Source organism: Molossus molossus, unplaced genomic scaffold (genome assembly GCF_014108415.1).
Source record: "Molossus molossus isolate mMolMol1 unplaced genomic scaffold, mMolMol1.p scaffold_m16_p_11, whole genome shotgun sequence".
NCBI classification, from domain to species: Eukaryota; Metazoa; Chordata; class Mammalia; order Chiroptera; family Molossidae; genus Molossus; species Molossus molossus.
In genome coordinates, this window is record NW_023425346.1 from 103,538,327 (window position 1) to 103,561,961 (window position 23,635).

Sequence of the window (23,635 nt, forward strand, 5' to 3'; positions counted from 1 at the left end):
GAGGGAATTCACACCACTGTCCACTTCCTGGGGGGCCCCAGCGGGAAGGAGCTTGATCTCATTGATCCCTGTGTGAAATCTATTGCCACCAACCTTCTGAGAGTGCTTGGAATTCCAAGTAAAACCGTTTTTATTCTTCAGTCTGGGAAGACCGAAGTGATCATCGCTTCGACGCACTGCCTTAGGCTCTGTACAAGGCCAACCTATAATCGCTTCGGTTTTTCATTTAAACAATGTGACTGAGGGAATTAACCTGGGGCAACATTATAGGGATCTCACTGTTGCGGGAGTCTGACGAGACTTTAGTAGCCCATGGGCCTGCTTTAATTTTCATTTGGTTTTAATGTTCATGTGACATTTTCATTAGATGTGTCCAGGAAACAAGGGGTTTGTGTTGCCGGAGCCCGTGACCAGACACCAGAGTGGGAGAGGGTCTTCCGTGGTCTCCGACCGGCCCGATCCTGCTCCCTTCTCTCGCCTCCCTTCGAAGCCGGTTCTTTTTATCCCTCCCCTTCAGGGGTCAGTGGGGTAGTCGAGGGCACCGCCGGGGGGAGTCTCACTCTGCCTTTGGCCATCCCCTGGCCCTCTAGCGTGGAGAGTCCTCTGCTGTTAGCAGACAAGATGAGCGGTAATTCAGTGACTTTTGATTGAGCCATCTGTGTGCCGGGCTGTGTTCCAGGGGCCCCGCCGTGAGCGTGTAACAGACCCGAATGGAGATTATATCCTAATGGAGCTTGTATCCCAAGGGGCAATGGAACCCTCCCCTGCAAAAAAAAACAAAAAACAAGCCCTGGCCGGTTTGGCTCAGCGGTTGGAGTGTCGGCCTGCGGTCCAGAGAGACCCGGGTTCGGTTCCCGCTAAGGGCACGTACCTCGGTTGCAGTTTGTCCCCGGCCCTGGTTGGTCGTGTGGGTGGCAGCCACTCGATGTGTCCCTTTCACATCGATGTTTCTCTCTCTCTCTTTCTCCCACTCTATCTGAACAAAAAATGGAAAAAAATGTCCTCGGGTGAGGATAAAAAAAACACAAAAAAATGAAGATGTAAGGTGTCTGATACATCGATGCTGCGGAGAAGATAAACCAGGAAGGGCCCTCGGGTGGCCACGGTGACAAGACGTCGGGTGTGCTTCTACCAGGCAGGTCCGCGCTGCCCAGTTCACGCAGAGGCTTAGAGACGTCCTGCGTTAGACTTTGCCGAAGGAAGAAACGTGTATTTTCTTTGTTTCCTTTCAAAGGAAGGCGAACCTGGGTGGGAGATGGAATTTTTTGGAGGGCCAGTTTGAATAGAAGCCCGTTCACTTAATCACATGTTGGAGTCGCTCCCCTAGAACTTCAGTCCGACTTCGCTTGTTGACGCAGGCAGCCCGGAGAAGGTTTCCTTTCCGTTCAAGTGTTTGTTACAAGACGCAGAATATGAGCAAACGACACAGCAGGCTCAGCCCGGGTGGGGGTGGGGCCCGTCGCCCCGGGAAGAACTTCCTGCTGCCTCTTCTTGGCCCCCTCTCGGAGGAGGAAGGGAACACGCTTAGGTGTGGAATGACCGGTTTTCAAAGCACACACCACTTGGGAGATGACAGGACTTTGCTCTTCCGGTCGCCTTCCCCTTGGGTGGCGTCCGCAGTTGACCGCCAAGAACCGTGAACGAGCTGAGTCGCGGTGTCGGGTGCTGGGGTGTTTCCGACGGCCTCACCGGGGCTCAGAAATCACTCTGGCCAGACAAACGCCTTTGATTTCTGTAGTATGGGGGGGAGACCATTTCCATGTTATTCGAATGGCCGGTTCAAGGAGGTGGAAAGAGATTGGCCTTAAGGACCTTATGTCCATAGAAACAGTTTGATGAAGAAGGGGTTGGACTTCGAAATGGAAGAAAAGGGCCCGGGCGTCCAGGGAACGTGGTCTTTCCGAGGCTCTGCTGTCCCCGTGCCTGGGTACCCCGTGCCGGCTCACTGAACGCGAACATCTCCGTGTTTTCTAAGAAAATCCCACTTAATGGATCTTTCTACTTTGGGGGAGGACAGCTTTTTCCCGACCTTTCTAGACTTTTCCGCTAGTTTAATAATTACATTGACAGAAGACAGACGAGCGGGAGGGAAACAAATTCAATGACGGGCGTATGGGAGCCTCTTAACAAGAGACCCAGAGCCTCAGGCCGCAGAGATTGATCTGCCAGCTGAGCTGGGAAGGAGGAGGTGGGGGCCCGGGGCTTCGAAGGGAAGGAAGACAGTTCCCGGCAAGATGGGAAAAGCGCGTGTTTGCTAAACATGTTCTCCAGCCCTGCGGAGACAATGGGACGCACATTCCCTTCCTCGCTCCCCCGCCCCAGCCTCCCCAGCCCACCAGCCTGGCCGTGCTCTGTCGTTATCTCTGCTGGTCACTCTTCCTGGCGCAGGCCTTCTGTCTACATCCCTGGGAGCGATTACGGGAGAGGTAAAACACTCTTCTGGGACTTTGGGCCTTGGTTGTCTTCAGATCAGCCCCATGCCCCAGTGGCAGCCTGCCCCCCCCCCCCCCGTCCCCCTCGCTGCCCAGCCAGCCGCAGTTCTGTGCAATTAGTTAGATACAGAAAAGTTTGGTCCAAACGAGATGCTTAAAACACAGGGACACGGTGACTGTGTCTGTGGATGGCAGGGAGACGTCCCTTGTGGCCTCGCCGGACCTGTGTGTCGGCCTTGGCCGAGTGTGGTGGTCACACACCCCGTCCCACTTTGGTCTGAGTCTGCGTGTCTCGCGCCTGGCTCGTCGCCGCACCTGGCCTGTGTTCCTTAGCCCGCCCTCCCCCGCTGGGACGGGGTCCCGCAGCCCCGCGGCCTGGCCCTCACCCTCTGCTCTGCTTCTTCCAGTGCCTTCTCCCAGTGCCTTGCTCGGAGACAACCCCACCGCTTTCGGAAATGCCAAGGAAGTGGTCGCAATCAAGGACTACTGCCCGAACAGCTTCACCACCCTGCGGTTCTCCAAGGGCGACCACCTCTACGTGCTGGACACGTCCGGCGGCGAGTGGTGGTACGCGCACAACACCACGGAGATGGGCTACATCCCCTCCTCCTACGTGCAGCCCCTAAACTACCGCAACTCCACGCTGAGCGACAGCGGCATGATCGACCACCTCCCCGACAGCCCGGGCGAAGTGGCCAAGGAGCTGGATTTGCTCGGAGGGTGGGCAGACGATACGAGGGGCTCGGGCAAAACCTACAGCAATAACCCTTTCTGGAACGGAGTCCAAACGAACCCATTTCTGAATGGGGCCGTGCCGGCGGTGTCCAGCATGGTCGAGCCGGCTCCCAGGAGCGCCGTGGACCTGCTGCTCTTCGAGCCGGGCACACCCTCCTTCCCCGAGTCCAGCTCGGCCACCACCAACGGCACCGGCAACGTCTTCGACGAGCTGCCGGCCACGCAGCCGCTCCACGCCGAGGCGCCGGTCCGGCGGGACAACCCCTTCTTCAGGAGCAAACGCTCCTACAGCCTGTCCGAGCTCTCCGTCCTCCAGGCCAAGTCCGACGCGCCCGCCGCCTCGGGGTTCTTCGCGGGCCTGAAGTCCCCGGCCCCCGAGCAGTTCCAGAGCCGGGAGGACTTCCGCGCGGCCTGGCTGAGCCACCGGAAGCTGGCTCGGTCCTGCCACGACTTGGACCTGCTGGGCCAGAGCCCCGGTTGGGGCCAGACCCAAGCGGTGGAGACGAACATCGTGTGCAAGCTGGACGGCTCCGGGGGCTCCGTGCAGCTGCCCGACACCGGCATCAGCATCCACGTCCCCGAGGGCCACGTGGCCCCGGGGGAGACGCAGCAGATCTCCATGAGGGCGCTGCTGGACCCCCCCCTGGAGCTCAACAGCGACAGGTGCTGCAGCGTCAGCCCGGTGCTGGAGGTGAAGCTGAGCGCCCTGCAGGTGAGAACCGTCCTCGTCTTGGAGATGAAGGTTTCTGCCCAGGTGAAGAATGACATTCTCAGCAAAAGCACCGTGGGCCTCCAGTGCCTGCGGAGCGACGTGAAGGAAGGTCCCTACGCCCCCATCCCGCTCACCTACAGCTGTGGGGACACGGTGCAGGTGCACCTGGACAACCTGGAGCCCTGCATGTACCTGGCCATTGTCGCCCACGCACCGAACATTCTCTACCCGTCCACCGTGTGGGACTTCATCCATAAAAAGGTCACCGTGGGTCTCTACGGCCCCAAACACATCCACCCGTCCTTTAAGACGGTGGTGACTGTTTTTGGGCACGACTGTGCCCCGAAGACGCTCCTGGTCAGCGAGGTCACCCGCCAGGCCCCCAGCCCTGCGCCGGTGGCCCTGCAGCTCTGGGGCAAGCACCAGTTTGTCTTGTCCAGGCCCCAGGACCTCCAGGTCTGCATGTTCTCCAACATGACCAACTACGAGGTGCAAGGCAGCGAGCAGGCCAAGGTCGTGAGGGGCTTCCAGATGAAGCTGGGCAAGGTGAGCCGCCTGATCTTCCCCATCGCCTGCCACAGCCCCGGCGAGCTCTCGGACTTCACCTTGAGGGTGCAGGTCAAAGACGACCAGGAGGCCGTCCTGACGCAGTTCTGTGTGCAGACCCCCCAGCCGCCCCCCAAAAGTGCCATCAAGCCGTCCGGGCAGAGGCGGTTTCTCAAGAAGAACGAGGTCGGGAAGATCATCTTGTCCCCGTTTGCGGCCACCACCAAGTACCCGACTTTCCAGGACCGCCCCGTGTCCAGCCTCAAGTTCGGGAAGCTGCTCAAGACCGTGGTCCGGCAGAGCAAGAACCACTACCTGCTGGAGTACAAGAAGGGCGACGCCATCGCCCTGCTCAGCGAGGAGAAGATCCGGCTGAAGGGGCAGCTGTGGACCAAGGAGTGGTACATCGGGTACCACCAGGGCAGGGTCGGCCTCGTGCACACCAAGAACGTGCTGGTGGTGGGCAAGGCCCGGCCCAGCCTCCTGTCGGGGCCCGAGCTGAGCACCTCGGTGCTGCTGGAGCAGATTCTGCGGCCTTGCAAGTTCCTCACCTACGTCTACGCGTCCGTCAGGACCCTGCTCATGGAGAACATCAGCAGCTGGCGCTCCTTCGCCGATGCCCTGGGCTACGGGCACCTGCCGCTGGCCTCCTTCTGCCGGGCGGAGCCGGACAGCGAGCCCGAGCGGGTGGCGTCCGTGCTGGAGAAGCTGAAGGAGGACTGTAACAACGCGGACAGCAGAGACCGGAAGTCCTTCCAGAAGGAGCTCATGATGGTAGGTCCCCGGCGGGTCTGGGTTTGGGGAGGGCGGGGCGAAGGCCAGCCTTTCCCTCGCACGCGTGGGTGCCGTGTGGCTCCCTGAACCGCCAGACCGGCGTCTGGGCTCACGTCTGCTCCCGGGAGGGCAGGGGCAGGGTGTTAAGCACCTGGAGAGGGGCTTTCACAGGGCACCCGTGGGTCCCCCATCCGCTCAGGTCTGTCTCCCTATGAATGTGGGGCTCCTCAGAGTGGATCTCCGCGGGCCAGTGGGATGGGGACACACGGGCCTGGGCTCCAAGCCCCTCCCTCCGGAGGCCCCTCGGGAGAAGGTCTGCGAGCGGCACCCCGACTCCAGCACGTGGAGAACCACTGCCCCAGGTCCGGCTGCATTTTATGAGTTTCCTCTTCGTCCTACTTGAAGGCTCCTGGTGTTACTCTTGTTTCCTCCCCCTCCTCCCTGCTGATTCAGGACGGGGACAGCCTCTGTTCTGCAGCACGGCCAGGAACCGGGACCCTGAGAACTGCACAGGGAAGTTGGGGTCACTGCAGATACGCCCGACCACCAGCCAGCCGGGAAGCGGGTCCGGGCCCAGCCCCCGGCCACACCCACCGCCGCCCTCTCCTGGGTCGGACCCGTGCTGGTACTGGCCTCGGACAGGCTTAGTCATGTCCCTCTCTGGGCATCTCTCGTCGAGTCTGCTGGACGTGGTCTTTCGACTTCATTCTCTCCCCACCCCTGATGTGAGGTCCTGGGAACCCCCTGTGTGACTCGGCCACATGCTCTTCTTGTTCCGCCGACACCACCTTGGCGAGGGCCTCTCAGCGCCCCTGGCGTTTCCGCCCCTCTGCTCCCTCCTTCCCACAGGGCCAGTGTCTGTGGCTCTTGGGACAGGTGAGCCAGGTGTGTCTGTGTGTGCCTGAGCTTCGCTCAGTGCACACACCTGTCTGCCAGCCCCTGGAGCCGGGGGTCAGAAGGGACACAGCCCACGGCGGCGTGGCCACCGCTGCAGGGAGTGGGGCGCCAGGCAAGGCCCCCGACAGCGCCCCAGTGGGGAGCCGACCCTGGCCACCAGGAGGTCATTGTGGCATCAGCAGCTGGCGGAGAGGATGTGGGACTGTCATGGCGGGGTGAGTGGGGCACCCAGTGGCCCCTCGCTGATGCCTTGTGGCCCTCCCTTTGGGCACGCCTATGAACCCAGTTCCCGGACGGCGCGCTGCCGGTGTCCTTGGATGGACCTCACATGGGCAGGGGCCCGGCCTCCCTCTCGCCAGCCTCAGGCCGCAGTTCTCCATCGACTGCTGAATTCCGTGCGTTCACGGAGCATAAACGGGTTGCTCGCGGCTTCTGACAGCTCCGTGGGCAGAGGTGGGAAATGAAGCCACACTGCACGGCCCCTTCCCGCCTGCGGGGTTGTCTGAGGAGGTGGCATGATCCTGTCTCCTCGTTTCTTTCCAGAAGACGTAGGGGTTGCTCCTTTCTTCCCACTCAGGGGACCCGGAATCGGGTTTTCAGTCGGCCTCCCGAGGTTGGTTTGTGTGAGGATGGGGCTCTGGGTGTGTCTGGGACCCTCTCCCCTCCCCCAGCCCCACACCCACCGTGGCTCCCAGAGTCCCAGGGAGGAGGAAAGGAAACTCGACCTTGGCCAGAAGGTGCCGGGGGAGCTGGACTCAGTTTCCCCCCGACCTCTGAGCAGCAGACCTGAGTGACCCCTAGAAGCCACAGACCGGCCTATCCCGGCGTATTCGAGGACTCGCTGGAGACCAGGTGTTTCATTTCCGGGGACCAGACGTTGAAGAGCAGTCAGTTTCCTGCAGCGTCAGCTGAGCGTCTAGCCTGCCCCTCGCCGCCCGGCCCGCCCTCCGCACCCTCTCCGTGAAGGTGGCTTCCTGTGCAGCGATGACGCCGCAGTCTGGGAATCGTGCAGATTGGCCAGGAGATGGGAAGAAAGATCCGTCCGTCCACTGCCATCGGAATGGGGCCCGGGCCCCTTCCTCCGCCCTGAAAGACCTGGTCCCCCCATCTCATCACGGGGGACCACACGCCCCTTGCACGGGCCTCGCCGGGCCTTTCTCCGTGTCTTGAACACAGGTGGCTCGCTCCTGCCTCGGGTTTTGCACGTGGCTGGCTTTCCACCTCCTTCAGCTCCCAGCCCAGACCTCTCCCTGCAGCTCTCGAAAAGGCCACCGTGTCCCTCTGGGTCACCGCAGCCCGTCAGCCTCCAGGGTACTTTCCAGGTCTGGGGGGGCCTGTTCACTGGGGTTCGTGTGCTCTGGTATTGCTCTAATTGAGGACAGAAGGCTCGTGAGAAAGGACCCGGCACACGGGAAACACTCAGGTATTTGGAGAAGGAAGGAAGGAAGGAAGGAAGCATCCGACTCAGCCCCTTCTGATATGAGCAGACCGAGCCTCTGTTCTTTGGTGCCAGTTCCTCTTTTTGCTGTTTTGGTGCATATTTTCCACATCAGCTGGTGTGGGAGGCATGCTGTGTAACCACAAGGACCTCCTGGGGTGCTCTGCCTGCCCTTCGTCACCCGCACAGCGTGTGACCACAGAGAATGGCCCCTCTGATCCCCGTCCTCCAAGCTCTCCAGCAGAAGCATGCCTGTCTGTGATCATCCAGTTTCGACGACACCCCCAGACCGTGTGAAAGTCGGGGAGGGTGGTGCTGGGCTGCCCGCAGGTGCACAGAGCCCTGGGAGGCATTGAATGCACCCTGGGGATCCCTGTGCCGGCGGGTTCGGTCGACGCCGGAATGGACACCACACATTTGAAGAACTTGGTCCAGTTCTGTTGTTGTCAGAGGCAGGGCAGGGGTGACGGCGGCAGGTGCGAGCCGGGAAGAGCCGCCACCGACAGCCGGTGCAGGTGTGTGTACTCGGCTCAGGAAACACTTCTGTGCCCACTGTGTGCTCAGGGCAGTGCTGGGTGCTGGGCTTTCGAAGACTACACGCCTTCACCACAGGAAGACGGTGACACCACAGGACAGCGCACGGACTTGTAACGGCCTCTCTTGCGTAGATGGGCCGGGGCAGGGAAATGGAGGTGCTGGAGGGTGTGCAGGGGCCCAGCCAAGGGGGAGGGGCTGTCAGGTCTGAGGGACCCTGGGCCAGGGCACGGAGTAGGACAGAGCAGAGGTGTGGAGAGGCTGGGGGCCGGTTGAATTCATCGCTTGGGGCAAATGGCACATGGGGCAGAGGGACAGTGGCGCGAAACCACCTGGGCCAGGCCACGCCCTGTGTTCTGAATGCCAAGGGTGGTTAAGTGTTTCGGGGGAGTGAAGGGGGAGTCAGGGGGATCAGGTGTGTCCCTGCTCCTTGCCCCTTCCTGTCTCGGGTCAGGTGGCAGCCAGTGTAGTACCCCAAGTGTCCTTCCTTCAGAAAGCTGGGGTGGGGACCTGGCTTCCATACTCACCCCTGGCTCTTAAGACAGCGAGCGGGCTGTTCATTTGCAGCGCAGGCCAGAAGGGCCGCCAGGCTGGGGACTCTCACAAGCTTGTGCATACGGGCTTGGTCATCGCTCCCCACCAGATTGCAGAGCTGGGGCCCACGCGGGCACACTGCACCATGCCTGCCCCTCCCCCGGCCGGCAGGGTCTGCGGGCGGCCTGGGGACGGGCCGTTGGTTCTCCTGCCCTGGGCCCCTCAGCGCTGACCTTCAGAGCGTCAGGAGTCCTTGGGTTTGCACAGTGGCCTTGGCTGCGCCCAGGTTTTGTTTTTCTCAGGAATGAAAACAGCCCTCATCGGTCTCTATTTATAACGACAGCGCGTGCTGCTTACCCATTGAAATTCCGCACTGCTGGGGAGCGGGCGGACAGTGGGTCCTCCCACAGGTGGCCGGCTGCAGTGTGTGCTGTGGTTGTGATCGCTCCCTAGGGCACTGTCCCCCGGGGGCCCGGGCCCGTGCAGGGGTGCGCGGGGAGGGCGCCCAGGTCCGTTTGAGGGTGCGCAGGGAGGGCACCACGTCCAGCCTGTGCGAGGGTGTGCGGCCTCGTCCGACCACTACAACACGGCAGCCAGTGTCACTGTGGGGAGAGCCAGGCTGGGGAGTGACAGGAACCATTCACACACCCTGCAGATGGACGGACAGCCCCGTGGAGTGGACACCCCTCCTCTGTGCGCTGTCCGAGCCGTTCTGTTTCACGAAGGGGTGAAACCTCAGAGTTCGTGCTTTGTCTTCAGGGCATTTAAGTGCTTCCATGCTCCTTCTGATACCCTTGGTGGGTCTTAGGGAGGTTTCCCGAGTGTGTTTGAGATCCAAGTGGAAAACACACGGGTACGTGTTCCTTCTGTGACTGCGCCAGTACTGGGTGCAGAGGCTGCAGACCCAGTGAGAGAGTGTGTGTGGGGGGGGTGTCCTGGGAGGGGGCAGATGGAGCCCCAAGGACCCAGCTCTCTAAGACCGCGAGTGTTTTCCCTGCACCGTGAGCTCTCAGCAGCAGCAGTAGCTCCTGATTCTCAGGACTTCGAGGCAGGGAGGGAGGCAAGTCAGCTGGAGATGGAGCAGGAACCGTGGGGTGTGGGCCGAGTCCCAGAAACCATCTCCAGGGGTCCTCTGAGACCTGCTTCCCGGGACGCAAGGCTTCGGTTGGGGTGTAACTGACGGGGGACCGCAGAGCGGCTCTGGTGGGGCGGTGGTGAGACGCACCTTCCCTGGCACAGGAGGGTGACCTCAGCACGCCCTCCCGATCCCGGGGTCCTGTTGGGTGGTGTCATCTGGCCCCCCAAAGCCACACTGACTTTCTGTGTAACTAGGGTTGCGCACACCTGTTGGCTGTCACCCGGCGCGATCGTGTGACCTGGCGGCAGGCCCCGGGTGTCCCGGCGGTGGACCCGCAGCCCACTGGTTCTCCAGCGGATGGGATTTTGTTTCCTGAAGCCAGATGTGCTGGGCTTGCGCCGAGTCAGCCCACTGGGCCCTGTTTCCACACCCTGATCGGCTCCTTCCTAGAGGGACTCAGTGTCCAGGTGGCCCGGGCCGGCCCGCGGGGATTTGGGCAGGGCTCTGCCCCACCGCCTCCTTCCGGGACCAGGGCCTGCCTTTCTCGCCCCGAGTCCCTTCCTGGAGAGCACCTGTGCCCTGGACCCCCTGGGAAGTCCCTTCAGCTTGGACTTCCTGCCGGTTCGCCCAGTTTGCTCTCAGGCTCCTGTTACTCCCCGCTCCGTCCACTCTGCCTCCAGACCCAGGAGTCCCAGGTCTCGGTCTGGGTCCAGTACCCCGTCCTCCTGCCCGTGGAGCACTCCCTCCGGCCCGCGTGGGGGGCACGTCACCCGCGGCCGGTCCAGCTCGTCATCTCGTTCCCCTGAGCCCCCGGCCACGCTGCCGTCTGCCGAGGGGATCGCCCACTCTCGGCGGCCCAGCGGGAGCGGGGTGAACGCCTGTCTTCCTCGCTCACTCCGGGCAAAGCACCACATACGGGAAGCTCACACTGCAGGGTTACCCCTCACTGCAGAGGGCCGGCAGGGTTGGCTCCTCCTGGAAGCTGAAGGAGACCCCGGTTCCCGCCTCCCTCCTGGCTCCTGGCTGCTCCCGGGACATGGCTGCACCCCCTGACCCTGCTCTGACTTCTCCCCTCTGCCCCGTGTCGCTGTTTCTCGCGGTGTAAGGACGCCTGTCATCGGATGAGGGCCCACCCCAGTCCAGGGTGACCTCTTTTTACCTAATTACACCTGCACAGACCCTCCTTCCAAATCCAGTCCCTTGCTGAGGTTTCGGGGGGACGTCCCTCCACAAGTCATCAACTTCCTTGTGTCCTTGCGTCCTGGCGGTGCAGGGGTCAGAGGTGTGTCACGGGCGTTAAGACAGAAGGATGGATGGAGCGCACGGTCTCTGTGCCGGGGCTTCTCACGCAGCCAGGGCCCCCGCCTCACGCTCTGCCCCTCCGCAGGCCTTGCTGAAGATGGACTGCCAGGGCCTGGTGGTCAGGCTCGTCCAGGACTTCGTGCTCCTGACCACGGCCGTCGAGGTGGCGCAGCGCTGGAGGGAGCTGGCCGAGAAGCTCGCCAAGGTGTCCAAGCAGCAGATGGACGCGTACGAGTCTCCCCACCGGGACAGGAACGGGGTCGTGGACAGCGAGGTGAGCCGGGCTGCTTTCCCTCCGCCCGGGAAATCGGTCGTAGCGATGTCTCTTCTGTAGTTTCCGTGAGGACAAAGTGAGTTAGAGCGCGAAAGCTCGTGTCCAGCACACGGCCGGCCTCCGAGTGGGGCAGGTCCCGTTCTCCTTGGGGTCTTCCTTGGTGACTCCCACTCTGACGCTGGCAGGGCCTGTAGTGGGGAACGGCCCCTCCCTTGCTAGTCCCCATCTCAAGTCCCCGTCCTCGGGGGTAACGCATGAGCGGGGCCCCTGGGCTCCGCTCTCACCTGTCCGTGGAGGTGGCTTCAAGCTTCTGGAGGCCTGGGAGGGTGACCAGGCCTGAGGGTGTCCTTGGTTAGCAGGGCGACTTTCTGAACGAGTGGCCACGATAGAACGAGCAGGGACTATCAGGAGAGCGTCCTTCTGATTGTCGAGACGCCGTTTGCTCCGTGCCCGCTCCGGCACGCCCGCCCGCCGCGCTCACCCGTGTCCCTCTCCCTCCCCGTGTCCCTCCCCCTCCCCCGTGCAGGCCATGTGGAAGCCCGCGTACGACTTCTTACTCACCTGGAGCCACCAGATCGGGGACAGTTACCGGGACGTCATCCAGGAGCTGCACACGGGCCTGGACAGGATGAAGAACCCCATCACCAAGCGCTGGAAGCACCTCACGGGGACGCTCATCCTGGTGAACTCCCTGGACATCCTGCGGGCGGCCGCCTTCAGCCCTGCGGACCAGGATGACTTCGTGATCTGAACGCCCCGCCCCCCCCGGCCTGCTGCTGCCCCGGGGCCTGGGCCCTTGGCCCCAGCCGCCCGCCGTCTCCCCTTGCTGGGGCGCGGGGGCCGGCGCTCCGACAGGGCGGGGGTGCCCCGGGCTGGCCCCTCGCCCGGGACCAAGCACACAGGATGATGCTCCACCTGCCGCCCCCGTGGCGGGGGGGCCGGAGGGATTTCTCCTGCAGGTCATTGCCAATCAGATAGCTTTCTATTTGTTACGTGTGAATTTAAAATCACTTTTTCTAACATTTGGGGAGAAAGGGACATAGGACAAAGGCGGTATCTAATTTTTTTATTGGACCGTACAGGTAAAACACAAAACAGAACGTAGGGGGGCAGATGCTGTTGAGGTTTTTGTTCCCGAAGGCCTCTTTAAATTATGCTACAGGTGTACATATGTATTTAAACGCCGCCGCGGCATCCGTCGTTGCCCCCACCCTCGCGTTCCCCCACGGAGCGTGGGAAGAGGCTTGTCGCGTGCGGGACATTTTCCCACTTCGTACTTGTAAAGAAGTATCCGATAGGAGCCGTGGTTTTCGGTAAATGAGTGTAGCTCGAGCCCGGCGTCTGAGAACGTCCTGGGTCCGGTTCACCCCTCCGTTTATTACCTGCCGTACCTGGGCCTCGAGGTGCGGGGAGGCCCGGCCCCAGGCACACGGACCGTCTCGTGGGCAAAGTTAAGTCCGACGAGCGTGACTGGGCCCTTTAGATGAGGAAGCAGCTGGGAGCAGGCATTCTTTATGGCCCCTGCTCATTCCCAGGAGCCGCCCCAGCCAGCAGGGCGGTCCCTGCAACACCCCCTCTCTGTGGTCATGGAGGACACTTCACCACGGGGACACCCTGCTGCACAGGTGTAGCCCCGCCCCCTTGCTGGCATATCCCCGGTCTCCTTGGAAATGAATAGTCTGGGGAAACCATTTTTATTTGCGATATAAAGAGGATCTGAGCAGGATGAACATTTCCTGGAAATGAACGTTTTTCCCACGTAAAAGCTGGGGCCTGGCAGTGTTGCATTGAGAACCGTTACTGTTGCAGAGTGAGTGACTTGTGTGTCGAATCCTGCGGTTGTCCCGGAGTTGTGGCATTTCAGAGGGAGTAAGGGCGTGACTGAGGTCCCCATGAGTGTGCAGGGACACACACTAAGCTTGAAAGAAGTAATGGGGGCCCCCTGGGACCCCGGATCTCAATCTCTAAATCTGCTTTCTTGAAACACAGTAATTACTCAGTATAATCAAAGTATAGTCCCTTCTGGGCTGAAACATTCTTGCGTATCTATTGATTCAGATACTAAAGATCAACTGGCTAGGAAAAAAACGATACCAAAAAAAACAAACGACAAAAAAAAAACACTACATATTTTATGCTGCAAGAACCCAGACACAATTCCCCGATCATCACACGGAGATAACCTTAAATTCTGCTTTTCGACTCTGCCTTCATTCTCTCCCCTTTTCCCCAAAGAAGAAACAAAACCAGTTGCACCTTAAACCATGGATATTCTTCCTCAGGGGCTTAAAATAGTTTCCTATGCAACGTGTCTTGTAGCACAAATTAAATTCTACAGAAGTTGCAGTAAATTTTATTTGGATATTTTGACCTCTTAAGTGTGCGTGTGTTTTTTCCGTACCAGCCAGACTTTAATAAAATCTAGTGTACGTGTCCGTGCCGGGGACAAGGGCCCCCTCCCCTGCGTCACCCCCGAGCGTCAGTGTGACACCTGGGTGGGCAGGCACCTGATTTCTTGATATGAATTTAGTTGCTCTTAGAACACGGGTGTCAGTCATCGTGGCCGGTGGGACTCGGCGTTGCCCAGGGCACCCAGCAGTTCAAGCAGAGAGCGGACGTCATTCAGGCCCCGGGCCCCCGGGACTGGCAGCTGCGATCCCACCAAGCAGTGTGGGGCTGCTGCCATCGTCCCCGAGGGCTGGCTGCAGCAGCCATGACTCCCAAGGGCCCTGCCCCTGCCCCCCCCGAGTGCCACAGGGGTCCTGTGCTGTGGAGGGAGCCGGGTGGGGAACCCAGTGAAGACAGTGGGGGCAGCAGGACTCAGGAAAGCCTCATTGGGGAGCGACCCAAGGGCCACAGGCTGAGTGGGAACCGGCGAGCCTAAGACCAGGCCAGATCTGGGGAACAGGGTTTGTGTGGCATCAAGAGGGTACAGGGGACCCCAAGAGGCCAGATCCTCCCATGGGGCTGGGGCATGTGGAAGAGCAAGGATGGCCTCTTCTGCCCTCCCAGCCTGGCCGGCTAAGTCCTCACATGATGTGACCTTCAGTGCAGCTGACAGCAGAGCCGGGGATTTGAACCCAGGGCTGTTGTGGCGAACTGTGGGACCTAAAACGGGAAATGTGCTCTCGCAGCTGTGGAGACCAGAAGTCCGAAGTCAGGCGTCCCGTGGCCATTTCCCTCCGCCTGTCTCGGACCTGGCTCTGAGGGCCGCCTGCCTGCACTGAGTACGATCTCGTCGCCTGCTTCCATCTGCGGGACCCTGTTTCCGAATCAGGTCGCGTCCCCGGAGCAGGGTCAGGACTTCAACTCACAACACTGCCCCCAGCTGGGGCCTTGGTGGAGGCCTGTTTGGGAGGACAGGAAGGAATCCAGTTCCTCTAACAGCCCTCTGCCCAGTTCACCAGGAGGGCCAGAGGGGCCCAGGGAGACCACCTCCGACGGCACCGGCTGTTCGCCCGAACCCTCTCTTCCTGAGCCAACGACTGCACAGTTTCAGTTACCCTCGGTCAACCACTGTGCAAAACCTTAAATAGAAAATTCCAGAAATAAATCATGAGTTTCACAATGCGAGCTGTTCTGAGTCACATGATGAGGTCTCGCCATCCCGCCCGGTCACCAGGGGACTGTTGCGGTAGCCCCATGCCTGTGTGCGGGTGACCCTGATTTCACTGCATGGGGCCGCGTTTCCATCACTTTTATCACAGTTTATTGTTATGACCCAGCTGTGCCCACCCGCAGGTGTGCCCACTGGGGACAGCAACTGGCATAAGAGCCCTGGCATGAGCAACAGGTGCCCAGAGCCAGAGCTGGGGCAGGTCGCTGGCAGCTGTGTTTTGGGGAAGGGTGACGGGTGTCCCTCCACGCCTACCTTCTTAGATGGCTTTGAAAGTGTGTGAGCAGGGTGGGCCATGTCCCTAAAATCCTAGGTATTGGAGCTATTTGTACTTCAGAGTTTTCCTTTTAAAAAGCATGTCAGTGTTATTGAGGTATCATTGACATGTAAAAAAGTGTCCCTTTTTAAAAAAATTTTTTAATTTTTCTTTAAATTAAAAATTTTTGTTTATCCTCACCTGAGGACATTTTTGCATTTATCTTCAGACAGAATGGGTGGGAGGGGAGAGAAACATCAATGTGAGAGAGACACATCGACTGGTTGCCACCCACACGACCCGAACCGGGGCCGGGGACAAACTGCAACCAAGGTACGTGCCCTTAGCGGGAACCGAACCCGGGACTCTCTGGTCCATGGGCCGACGCTCTAACCGCTGAGCCAAACCGGCCAGGGCTAAAAAGATTTGTTATCCTCACCCGAGGACATTTTTGCATTTATCTTCAGACAGAGCGGGAGGGAGAGGGGGGAAGAGAGAGAGCGAAACATCGACGTGAGAGAGACACATCAAGTGGCTGCCACCCACACGACCCCAACCGGGGCCAGGAACAAACCACAACAGGTACGTGCCCTCAGCGGGAACCGAACCCGGGACTGTCTGGTCCGCAGGCCGACACTAACCGCTGAGCCAAACCGGCCAGGGCAAAAAAAAAGTTTCCCTTTTTTAAGACCCCGAAGCGATCATCCTCGAGTGGTTGCACAACACGAAGGAGCTTAACACCACGGGCCTGCCCTGAAGCGCTGGGAAATGGTCAAGGCGGTCAGCTTTGCCGTGTGTGTTTCCTCATGACCCTTTCGATGTGGAACAGGTACAGAGTCCCTGCCCTGCAGAGTCTGACCGTGACCAAGAGGGAGCAGCCCGCAGTGAGCACGCCGGGCTCCACTTGCCTGTTGTGTCCGGGCCCTTGAGCAGCTGGAGAAAACCGATGGGCTCCTCAGAGGCCGGAGACACGTAACCCGAACCCAGGGTCACAGACGAAAGCAGCTGCATTCACGTGCATTTCCCAGAAGACGTACATCGAGGCGTAGGGCTACACGTGCATTTCAGGCAGCAAATAGCAGGCAAGCGGTGGACGTCATACCCGGGTAGCTCAGCGTGGTGGTGAACTTCGAGATGGCCACAGAACATGAGTGGAAATGCAAACACCCGAGATCGAGAAATGGTCAGAATCACAGGGACTTCTAATATCACAGGGCTCCTTGCTCCCGTGCGTCCGTGAAGACAACGCTGGTGTTCAGCTAGAGGGGACGGGAATGATGGGATCGTCCCCTGACTTAAGAAAGAAGAGCCCATCCTGAGGAAACTATTCCCATGCTTTGCTGTGCCTCCTGTTTCGAGTTGCTTGTATTACTCGTGTCTGCCCCAGGTTGGCCAGAACGGTATTTTTAAAGATTTGCTTCTCTGATATTCCACCAGGGAGATGGGACACTTGAAAAAATGAATCGATTAATTGGCTGTGTCCATGACTTTTAAAGACCACTTCTTAATCGCCTTGATTTCCCATTTCAATATCATTTTCCTCTTTGCGGGCAGCAAAGAACCACCGGGACTGGGGGCACGGCGTGAACCTCGGTGGCCCTGGGCAGGGCGGCAGGAGGCCCGGCGGCCGCCCCTCTGGCGTGTGTCTAGGTGCCCGCCGTGAGCACACGGGGTCACGGGCGCCCATCAGGGGAGTCTGTGTTCCGATAAGGAAGGTCCAGACCCAGGAGCCAGTATCTGAAACGGAGCCCACGGGGCGATGGCTCCCGGTGGGGGTGCGGTGGCAGGGAGGTCCTGAGGAGACCCTGAGAGGGAGGGGGTGGGTACAGCCAGCCGGGTACTGACGGTACCACCTGTGTCCGGCACCGCTCTGGGCCCTGGGGGTGACCCCTGTCCCACGGAGCCCACACCAGCGGGGAAACAGACAATAAGCTACATCGCTGTTCAGTGCAAGGTCTGGGGAGGTAAGATCCATGAAGAACAAGTGACATCCTGGGGCCGGGGGAGGGGCAGGTGTAGGGCGAGGCGGGACGTCGGGGGCGGGGGGGGGGGGGGGCGGACTAGGCCCTCTGGTTCAGGAAGAGCCTGGGAAGGGGTGGGGGTGGGGTGGGCAGGGCTGAGCAGCCTGAATGCCGTGGGGGTGGGTGGGAGTCTGCTCAGAGCGAGAGGGAGGACTGGGGACTGGAGGGGACACACCTGGCCTGCTGGGGGGAAGCCTGGAGCCCCACGCCCCTGGACTGACCTGGGTGTCAGAGGCCCCAGGACGTGGGAGTGGAGGAGGGACAGTCACTCAGTGTGACTTTTGACGGGGCAGCAGCAGGGTGGCCAGGGGCCTCTGAGAACATGGCTGGGTCGGGACTGAAGGTCCAGGACTGGCTTTACTGGAAGAAGGCGGAGGATGGTGGACAGCTGTGGCGGGGGAGGGAAGCTGAGTGAGGCAGAGGTGGGGGGAGGGGAGGCTTTGGGGCTCTGGCTCCACGTAGGTGGATGGAAGGAAGGGGTGCCGAAAGGTTCTAGACCACAGATCCAGTGAGAAGAGGTAGGAGATGCTGTTGGCACCTGGCCAGCATCCCTGTGCTTCCCCCTCAACCGCCCCTCCCATGACACTGACCAGCAAGGCCCTGACCAGCCCTGACTCCCTCCTCTCTCTCTGGGGGCTCCGACTTCAGTCCTGGCCACCGTCTCTCTCCTGGTGCCGGCAGCTCCTGCCTTGTGGGCCCAACTCATCCTCCACAGAAGGGTCCTTCTGAAACACAAGCCACGCCACTTTCTGCCCACCTCCCACCCCCAACCCCCACCCCGAGGTCCCGATGAGGCTGCCACCTCCACAGGCAGAGCCGGAGAAGTGAAGACAGGGCACGGAGGAGGTTCATGGTCCGAGAATCAAATGTCCCAGAGGCGAAGGTGAAGCCTTCACTCCTGTTGGTGGTACAAAGCCCTTTCGTTCGGTAACTGCTAATGATCGTCAGTCGTAGTGGTGGCTGTTTTAACGCCTTTCTCAGCAAAGTGAACTGTCTAAGGACAAAGGTCCGCGCATCTTCCAGGACTTGCATCGTCAGACAAATAAGTAGAGAAAACCCAGAATGAGACTCTTTCCGTGGCTTTTTGCACTTTCTACCTACACCACCCTCCCCACCGAGAGAGTGGCTTTGTCATCTTTCCTGGGCGCTCAGCATCTTGAGGACACTCTTGTTATGTTTGGAACCCCACAAACTGCAGCTTCCCTTGCAGCTAAATGCAGGTGTGCCTAGCTTCCAGCACGTGGGTCTCTGATCCGGCCACCAGCCGGCAGGAGAGGGTGAGGCCGGTGGCAGAAGCGTCTTCCCTCAGCGCAGCACAGGTCACCGGGGGAGGTGCTGGCCCAGCCCTGGCCTCGGGGGAGCACGCAGGGCCGTGGCAATGTCCCTGATGCCGTGGCACCTTGCTCATCAAGCTAGTCCTGGAAGCTCAAAATTGAGCATGGCTCTTTAGTTCTCTGCTGAATGGCCCAAGTATCTTTTTTTTTTATCCTCACCCGAGGATATTTTTCCATTTTTTGTACAGATAGAGTGGGAGGGAGAGAGAGGAAGGGAGAGAGAGAGAAACATCGACATGAAGGGACACATCGAGTGGCTGCCACCCGCACGACCAACCAGGGCCGGGGACAAACTACAACCGAAGTACGTGCCCTTAGCGGGAACCGAACCTGGGTCTCTCCGGACCTCAGGCTGACGCTCTAACCGCTGAGCCAAACTGGCCAGGGCACAAGTATCTTTTAATTGGTCCCCCTTCAGAAGAATTAGCCGTTGCCAACCTCTGTTGCTTGCAAATAAGCACCTTCACTTCTGACTATTTCTGTTCCTTTCCGGGTTCTGCCGTGATGCTCCGACTGGTCTGGAAAGTGGCTTTGGGGTGTCGCTCAAGGCCCTGTCTTTGCTTCCCTGCAGCCAGAGCTCTGCCCTTCCACGAATATCATCCAAATCTCTCCGTGAGAACTGTGCCCTTGCTTGTGCCCCGGACTGCGAACTGGGCAAGGGGTTGAGCTCTGGGTGGATGGCTGATGGAGCAGACTTCTCCCATTGGCCACTGCAGATCGGTTCATTCGGGGGGTGAAGGTTGAGCACCTACCTGCATAGCTCTGTGTGCAATGGGTGCGATTTTCTTTTCATCAAACGAATACGAGTTTTATGGGGAGTCCATTTGGGATTTTTTTTCTAGAAAGTTCTCTCTCTACTCCTTTTAATTCACCGGCCTTCCCACTATAATAACACATATGTTTAGCTCAGCTGGGACGCACACCTTGGAATAGGCTGTATTTTTCACACATCCATCTATTTTTCTACACTCTAACTGCAAAATCAGTTCACACCCAAGGTGCAAATGTTCACACCTGGGTGAGAATAGCAGGTGCTTGGTGAGCATCTGCAGCCTCAGGTGGGCTGTCCTGGCCTCCAGCATTGTCACCAGGGCACCTGAGCCAAGCAGCGGGTAGGGGGATGGGCAGGCCTCCTGGGCAAGCAGGGCGGTTGCCTGGCAACTCCAACCACCACAGGGCCCTGGTCCTTCTTCTTTAGAAGAGAAAGATCTGGTGAATTAAGTCACCTGCAGTCTTCCCTCTGAGCCTGGTTAGAATCAACACCTCCAGAATGAAGAATCTATGCTAAAATCCATTTGTGACACTGTCGTAGACAAATGCAACCCTGTGTGTGCAACCGCGAGTGGACTGGGAGGGTGTAAAAGGTGTATTCTTCGTGCGGCTGGTGAAGGCGTAGAAAACAATCGGGTTCAAAGTCTCTCTGAATCATCAGAGTCCTGTTCTCCATGGCGGCACCTTTCTGTATTCCTAATTATCACATTTTCCATGTGCTGGATGAGCTGAGAAACTAAAGATGGAAAAGGTGATGAATGTGTATGGGGCGCCTCTGGGTGCTTGACCTAGTTAGAAATAATACACACAGACCTTGGAGATTTATGTGTTTTCCCCAGGACCTGGGAGATAGCTATCATTTTTCAAATATTAGGTTTGTGCAAAATACATAGAGATGTCCAGGTGGCTGGGGTCACCGTGCTATGTCCAGGAGAGCTCAGGCTGTCAGAACAAGAATAACTTTGTTTTGCATTCAGAAATTCATTCTCAAGTAAAAGCAGCTCCATTGAACTCCCTTTTCCGTCTGCGGCATGCAACGCAGTAAAGAATTCTGTTTAAAATATTCTTGGACACTTGCAGTCAGACATCCTTCAGGCCCTAGATGGAAGAGCTGGGCATAGTATTTCACTTCAAACAAGGCGGTTTATTAGTATCATCATCACTAGTATTATTTTAAATCCTCACCCGAGGATATTTTTCTATTTATCTTCAGATAGAGTATGAGGGAGGGAGAGAGAGAAACATTGACGTGAGAGAGACACATCGACTGGTTGCCTCCCCCCTGACCCCCGCCAGAGCCAGAGTCCGAACCACAACTGAGGTTCCCGTGACCAGAATCAAACCCGAGACTCTCTGGTTCATGGGCCGACGCTCTAACCGCTAAGCCAGACCGGCCAGGGCTGTATCATTATTCTCAGCGAACTTTGAAACATAATACTTTCCTTTGCATTATTCAAATGTATCTGATTGTCCCTCTTATTTGAGTCTTTTGCAAGCCAGTCAGATCACACCAGGCTCTGGGTGAAATTCATTCTTATTTTGGACTTCTTCTGCCCACAGCTCTTGGAGGAGGCGAAATGGGTACCAGCCTAGGAATCTTGAGAACATGAGAGAATTCAACACTGAAGGTCATTTGAAAAATGTCGAGTGAATCTGCACGGGTCCGGGCTTCCGGCCTGACTCTCCGGTGCCCTGGAGGCGATGGCAGGCGCAGTGTTTAATGTCGCGGGAGACACAGGACGGGAAGGAACGGCGATGACTTCCAAGTCTGAGGAGGTGGGGTGGGCGTGGGTTCTGTTTGGTGATTTCTGAACCTCCGAGCCGCCCCAGCGCCTGCCCTGGGCTCCCCGGCTCCCACCCCGTCCTCTGTTCAGCTCCTCCTGCTGCACTTTCATTAAAAGCCCAGCCATTGGTTTCGGGGAGGTTTCTCCGATACAAACTGCACCCCTGGGACTTGTTGGACTGTCCCCACTGAGAAGGGTGAATGGGCTGGTTGGTGCTTAGCAGCAGGTCCGCCTCCTCCTGCCCTGTGCCTCTCGGGTTCCCTGTTGGTCCTGGAGTGACTTCTCACCCCTGCGGGACATCGTGCTCCTGGGCTTGGGACTCGCAGTGCTCCGTCCTCGGGGCTCTCATCTGTGGCCGTGGCCGTGGCCGTGGCCGTGGGATTTACCGCTGCCTCCTGTCCCAGGGCACCACGGGCAGATGCAAAGTCCTCCCTTTGCTTAGTGCTGTCCTCAGGCAGAACCTTGCCGGAGCCCCACCCCCACCCCACCCTACTCAGTGCCCCAGTGTGGGCTTGATGGGCTTCGGCTGCACTGGGAGGTGAGTGTGGAGTGCTGTGTGTGTGCATGCGTGTGAGCATGTGTGTGAGCGTGTGCATGTATGAGCATGTGTGCGCACGTGTGCGAGTGTGTGTGCATGTGTGTGAGCATGTGTGCGCATGTGTGTGCATGTGGTGTGCATGTGCGTGTCTGCCCAGAGCTCAGGCGGGCTCTGAGAGGCCCCGGGGTCCCCTACCTGGACAGCATTACCACTGCAGAAGCAGCAGCCCCAGTCTCATTCCAAGGCCGTCTAGACTGAAAACAGCAACCCTGACCTAGCACACTCGCTGTGCCTGTCACGGTCCTGAGAGCTTCAGTGATTTTAACTCCTCTGATCCTCAAGAGGCCCCTTTGAGGTAGATACACTGGTATCCTTTTTCCCAGATGAGAAGGAAGGCCCAGAGAGGTTAAGTAACTTCCCTAAGTTCCCACAGCTACAAAGGATGGAGCTGAGATTCAAACCTGGGCAGCCTGGCTCCGAGGTCCTGGCTGCACCCCACCTCTGCCACGCCCAGGTGACGTTCTCCTGCGGGTCAGAACCCCAGCAAGGGACAGAAATGGTCACCTGCACAGATGACAGTGGTCAGTAGCAACCTGTACTTTTCCCTTGAGCACGTTCTACGAGGGGGTGATGACAAGCGCCGTCTTTAATTTCCGGGTGAGCAGATCCAATTAGCTCGTGGGCCCTCCGCGGACTTCGGTGCCGGCCTGGAGACGCCCAGGGGCTGCTGAGCCGCCAGTGGTTCTGCACAGTGCTGCGACCTAAACGCCCGCCGGTGGGCTCGGTCGAGGAGGTCACAGACTCACCAGCGGAACACCAGTGGGCCACTCCAGGGAACAGGCGAGCCGTGATGTTGGTGTGAGGGGGTCTGGGAGTCATAGCGTAAGTGAGGAAAAGAGACCAGTGAGTGTAAAAATCTCCCATTTTGTCAAAAGAAGAATAACAGGGCCACACACAAAGCATTCCTAAAATGACCCCCGAGACACTTGGTCATGGGTGGCTGGGGCCTGAGGATCTGCGTTGGGGGAGGGCTCGGGTCCCATTGTTTACGTTTCTGTGATGTTGGTTTCTGCTGTGTAGTGGTGACATTGTCATACTTCTCGTGATCTTTCTTGCTACAGATAATAATTTATGAAATGAGAGTAATTTATAATTAGCAGTAAGTACCCAAGGAACAGAAGGAATGCCCCGTTTACAAAATTAAAAATCAAACAAGTACCTAATTTGCATATTGTTAATCAGCCACATGGGCATATGCCGGCAGATGATCACACGTGATTTGTGTGCCTAGAACAGGACGTTGCCACCAGGGTCCCCGATGGGTCCTAGGGGGTCGATGAAACCCACAAACGGTGCGCTCATTGTCTGTTTATTATGGTCTGTGCATCTTCTGAGGAGACTACCCGGCGTCTTTAATAGATTCTCACGCAGGTTTATGAGCCACAAGACTTTAACGGCCACTAGCCGAGAGCTTTGAGAAGGTGATGTTCGTATACAAGACTGCACTCTGCGGAGCTTTAATGGGCCTTCGAGGTGGACCCAAAGCCCAAAGCTAAACGGAGTGGGCGGGAGGGACCGGAGGCTGGCGGGGGTTTGATCAGGTGCCCGTGCGTGTCCCGTACCCGCACACGGCCACTCGGCCAGCAGCGCCGGGCCGGCCGCAGCAGGGAGCTGGCCCCTAGCAGCCCTGCCGGGAAGGGCTTTGCCCTTCTCATCCGACTGGGTGCCCAGGGTGACGATGCTCTTGCTCAGGGGCCCGCCTCCTGTGTCTCCCGCACGGCCATTCCCAGGGTGCTCTGTCCCAGGCGGGTATCGCCGGGTGCCGGACCCCTAGTTATCCAGGCAGAAGAAGGGGAGAAGGCAGAGGCTGTGGGTCTGCCCGTTAAGTCTGTCTCTTTTTACAAAGGAAACGAGAGCTTTCCTGGCCGACTGCACCCGGTAGAATTCCCCTGCGTTTCATTAGCCCGAATATGATGGCACCGTCACCTTGGGGGTGGGTGGGGAGCACTGTGTCCCCTAGTTGGCTGCAGTATAACCGTGACTCAACTAGAGTTCCTGT

The 23,635-nt window shown here is 58.8% G+C and overlaps 1 protein-coding gene across 1 annotated transcript in view; it reads left to right on the forward strand.

Annotated features, from left to right (window-relative positions):
• The window catches only part of SH3BP4 (SH3 domain binding protein 4), a 37,173-nt gene extending 25,147 nt beyond the window's left edge, over positions 1-12,026 (forward strand). The window contains exons 3-5 of the mRNA XM_036255076.1: positions 2,840-5,199; positions 11,068-11,256; positions 11,783-12,026. Coding sequence (XP_036110969.1) covers positions 2,840-5,199; positions 11,068-11,256; positions 11,783-12,007 — 2,774 coding nt within the window. The 3' untranslated portion in view covers positions 12,008-12,026. The remainder of the gene's footprint in view (positions 1-2,839; positions 5,200-11,067; positions 11,257-11,782) is intronic.
• Positions 12,027-23,635: the final 11,609 nt, after the last annotated feature.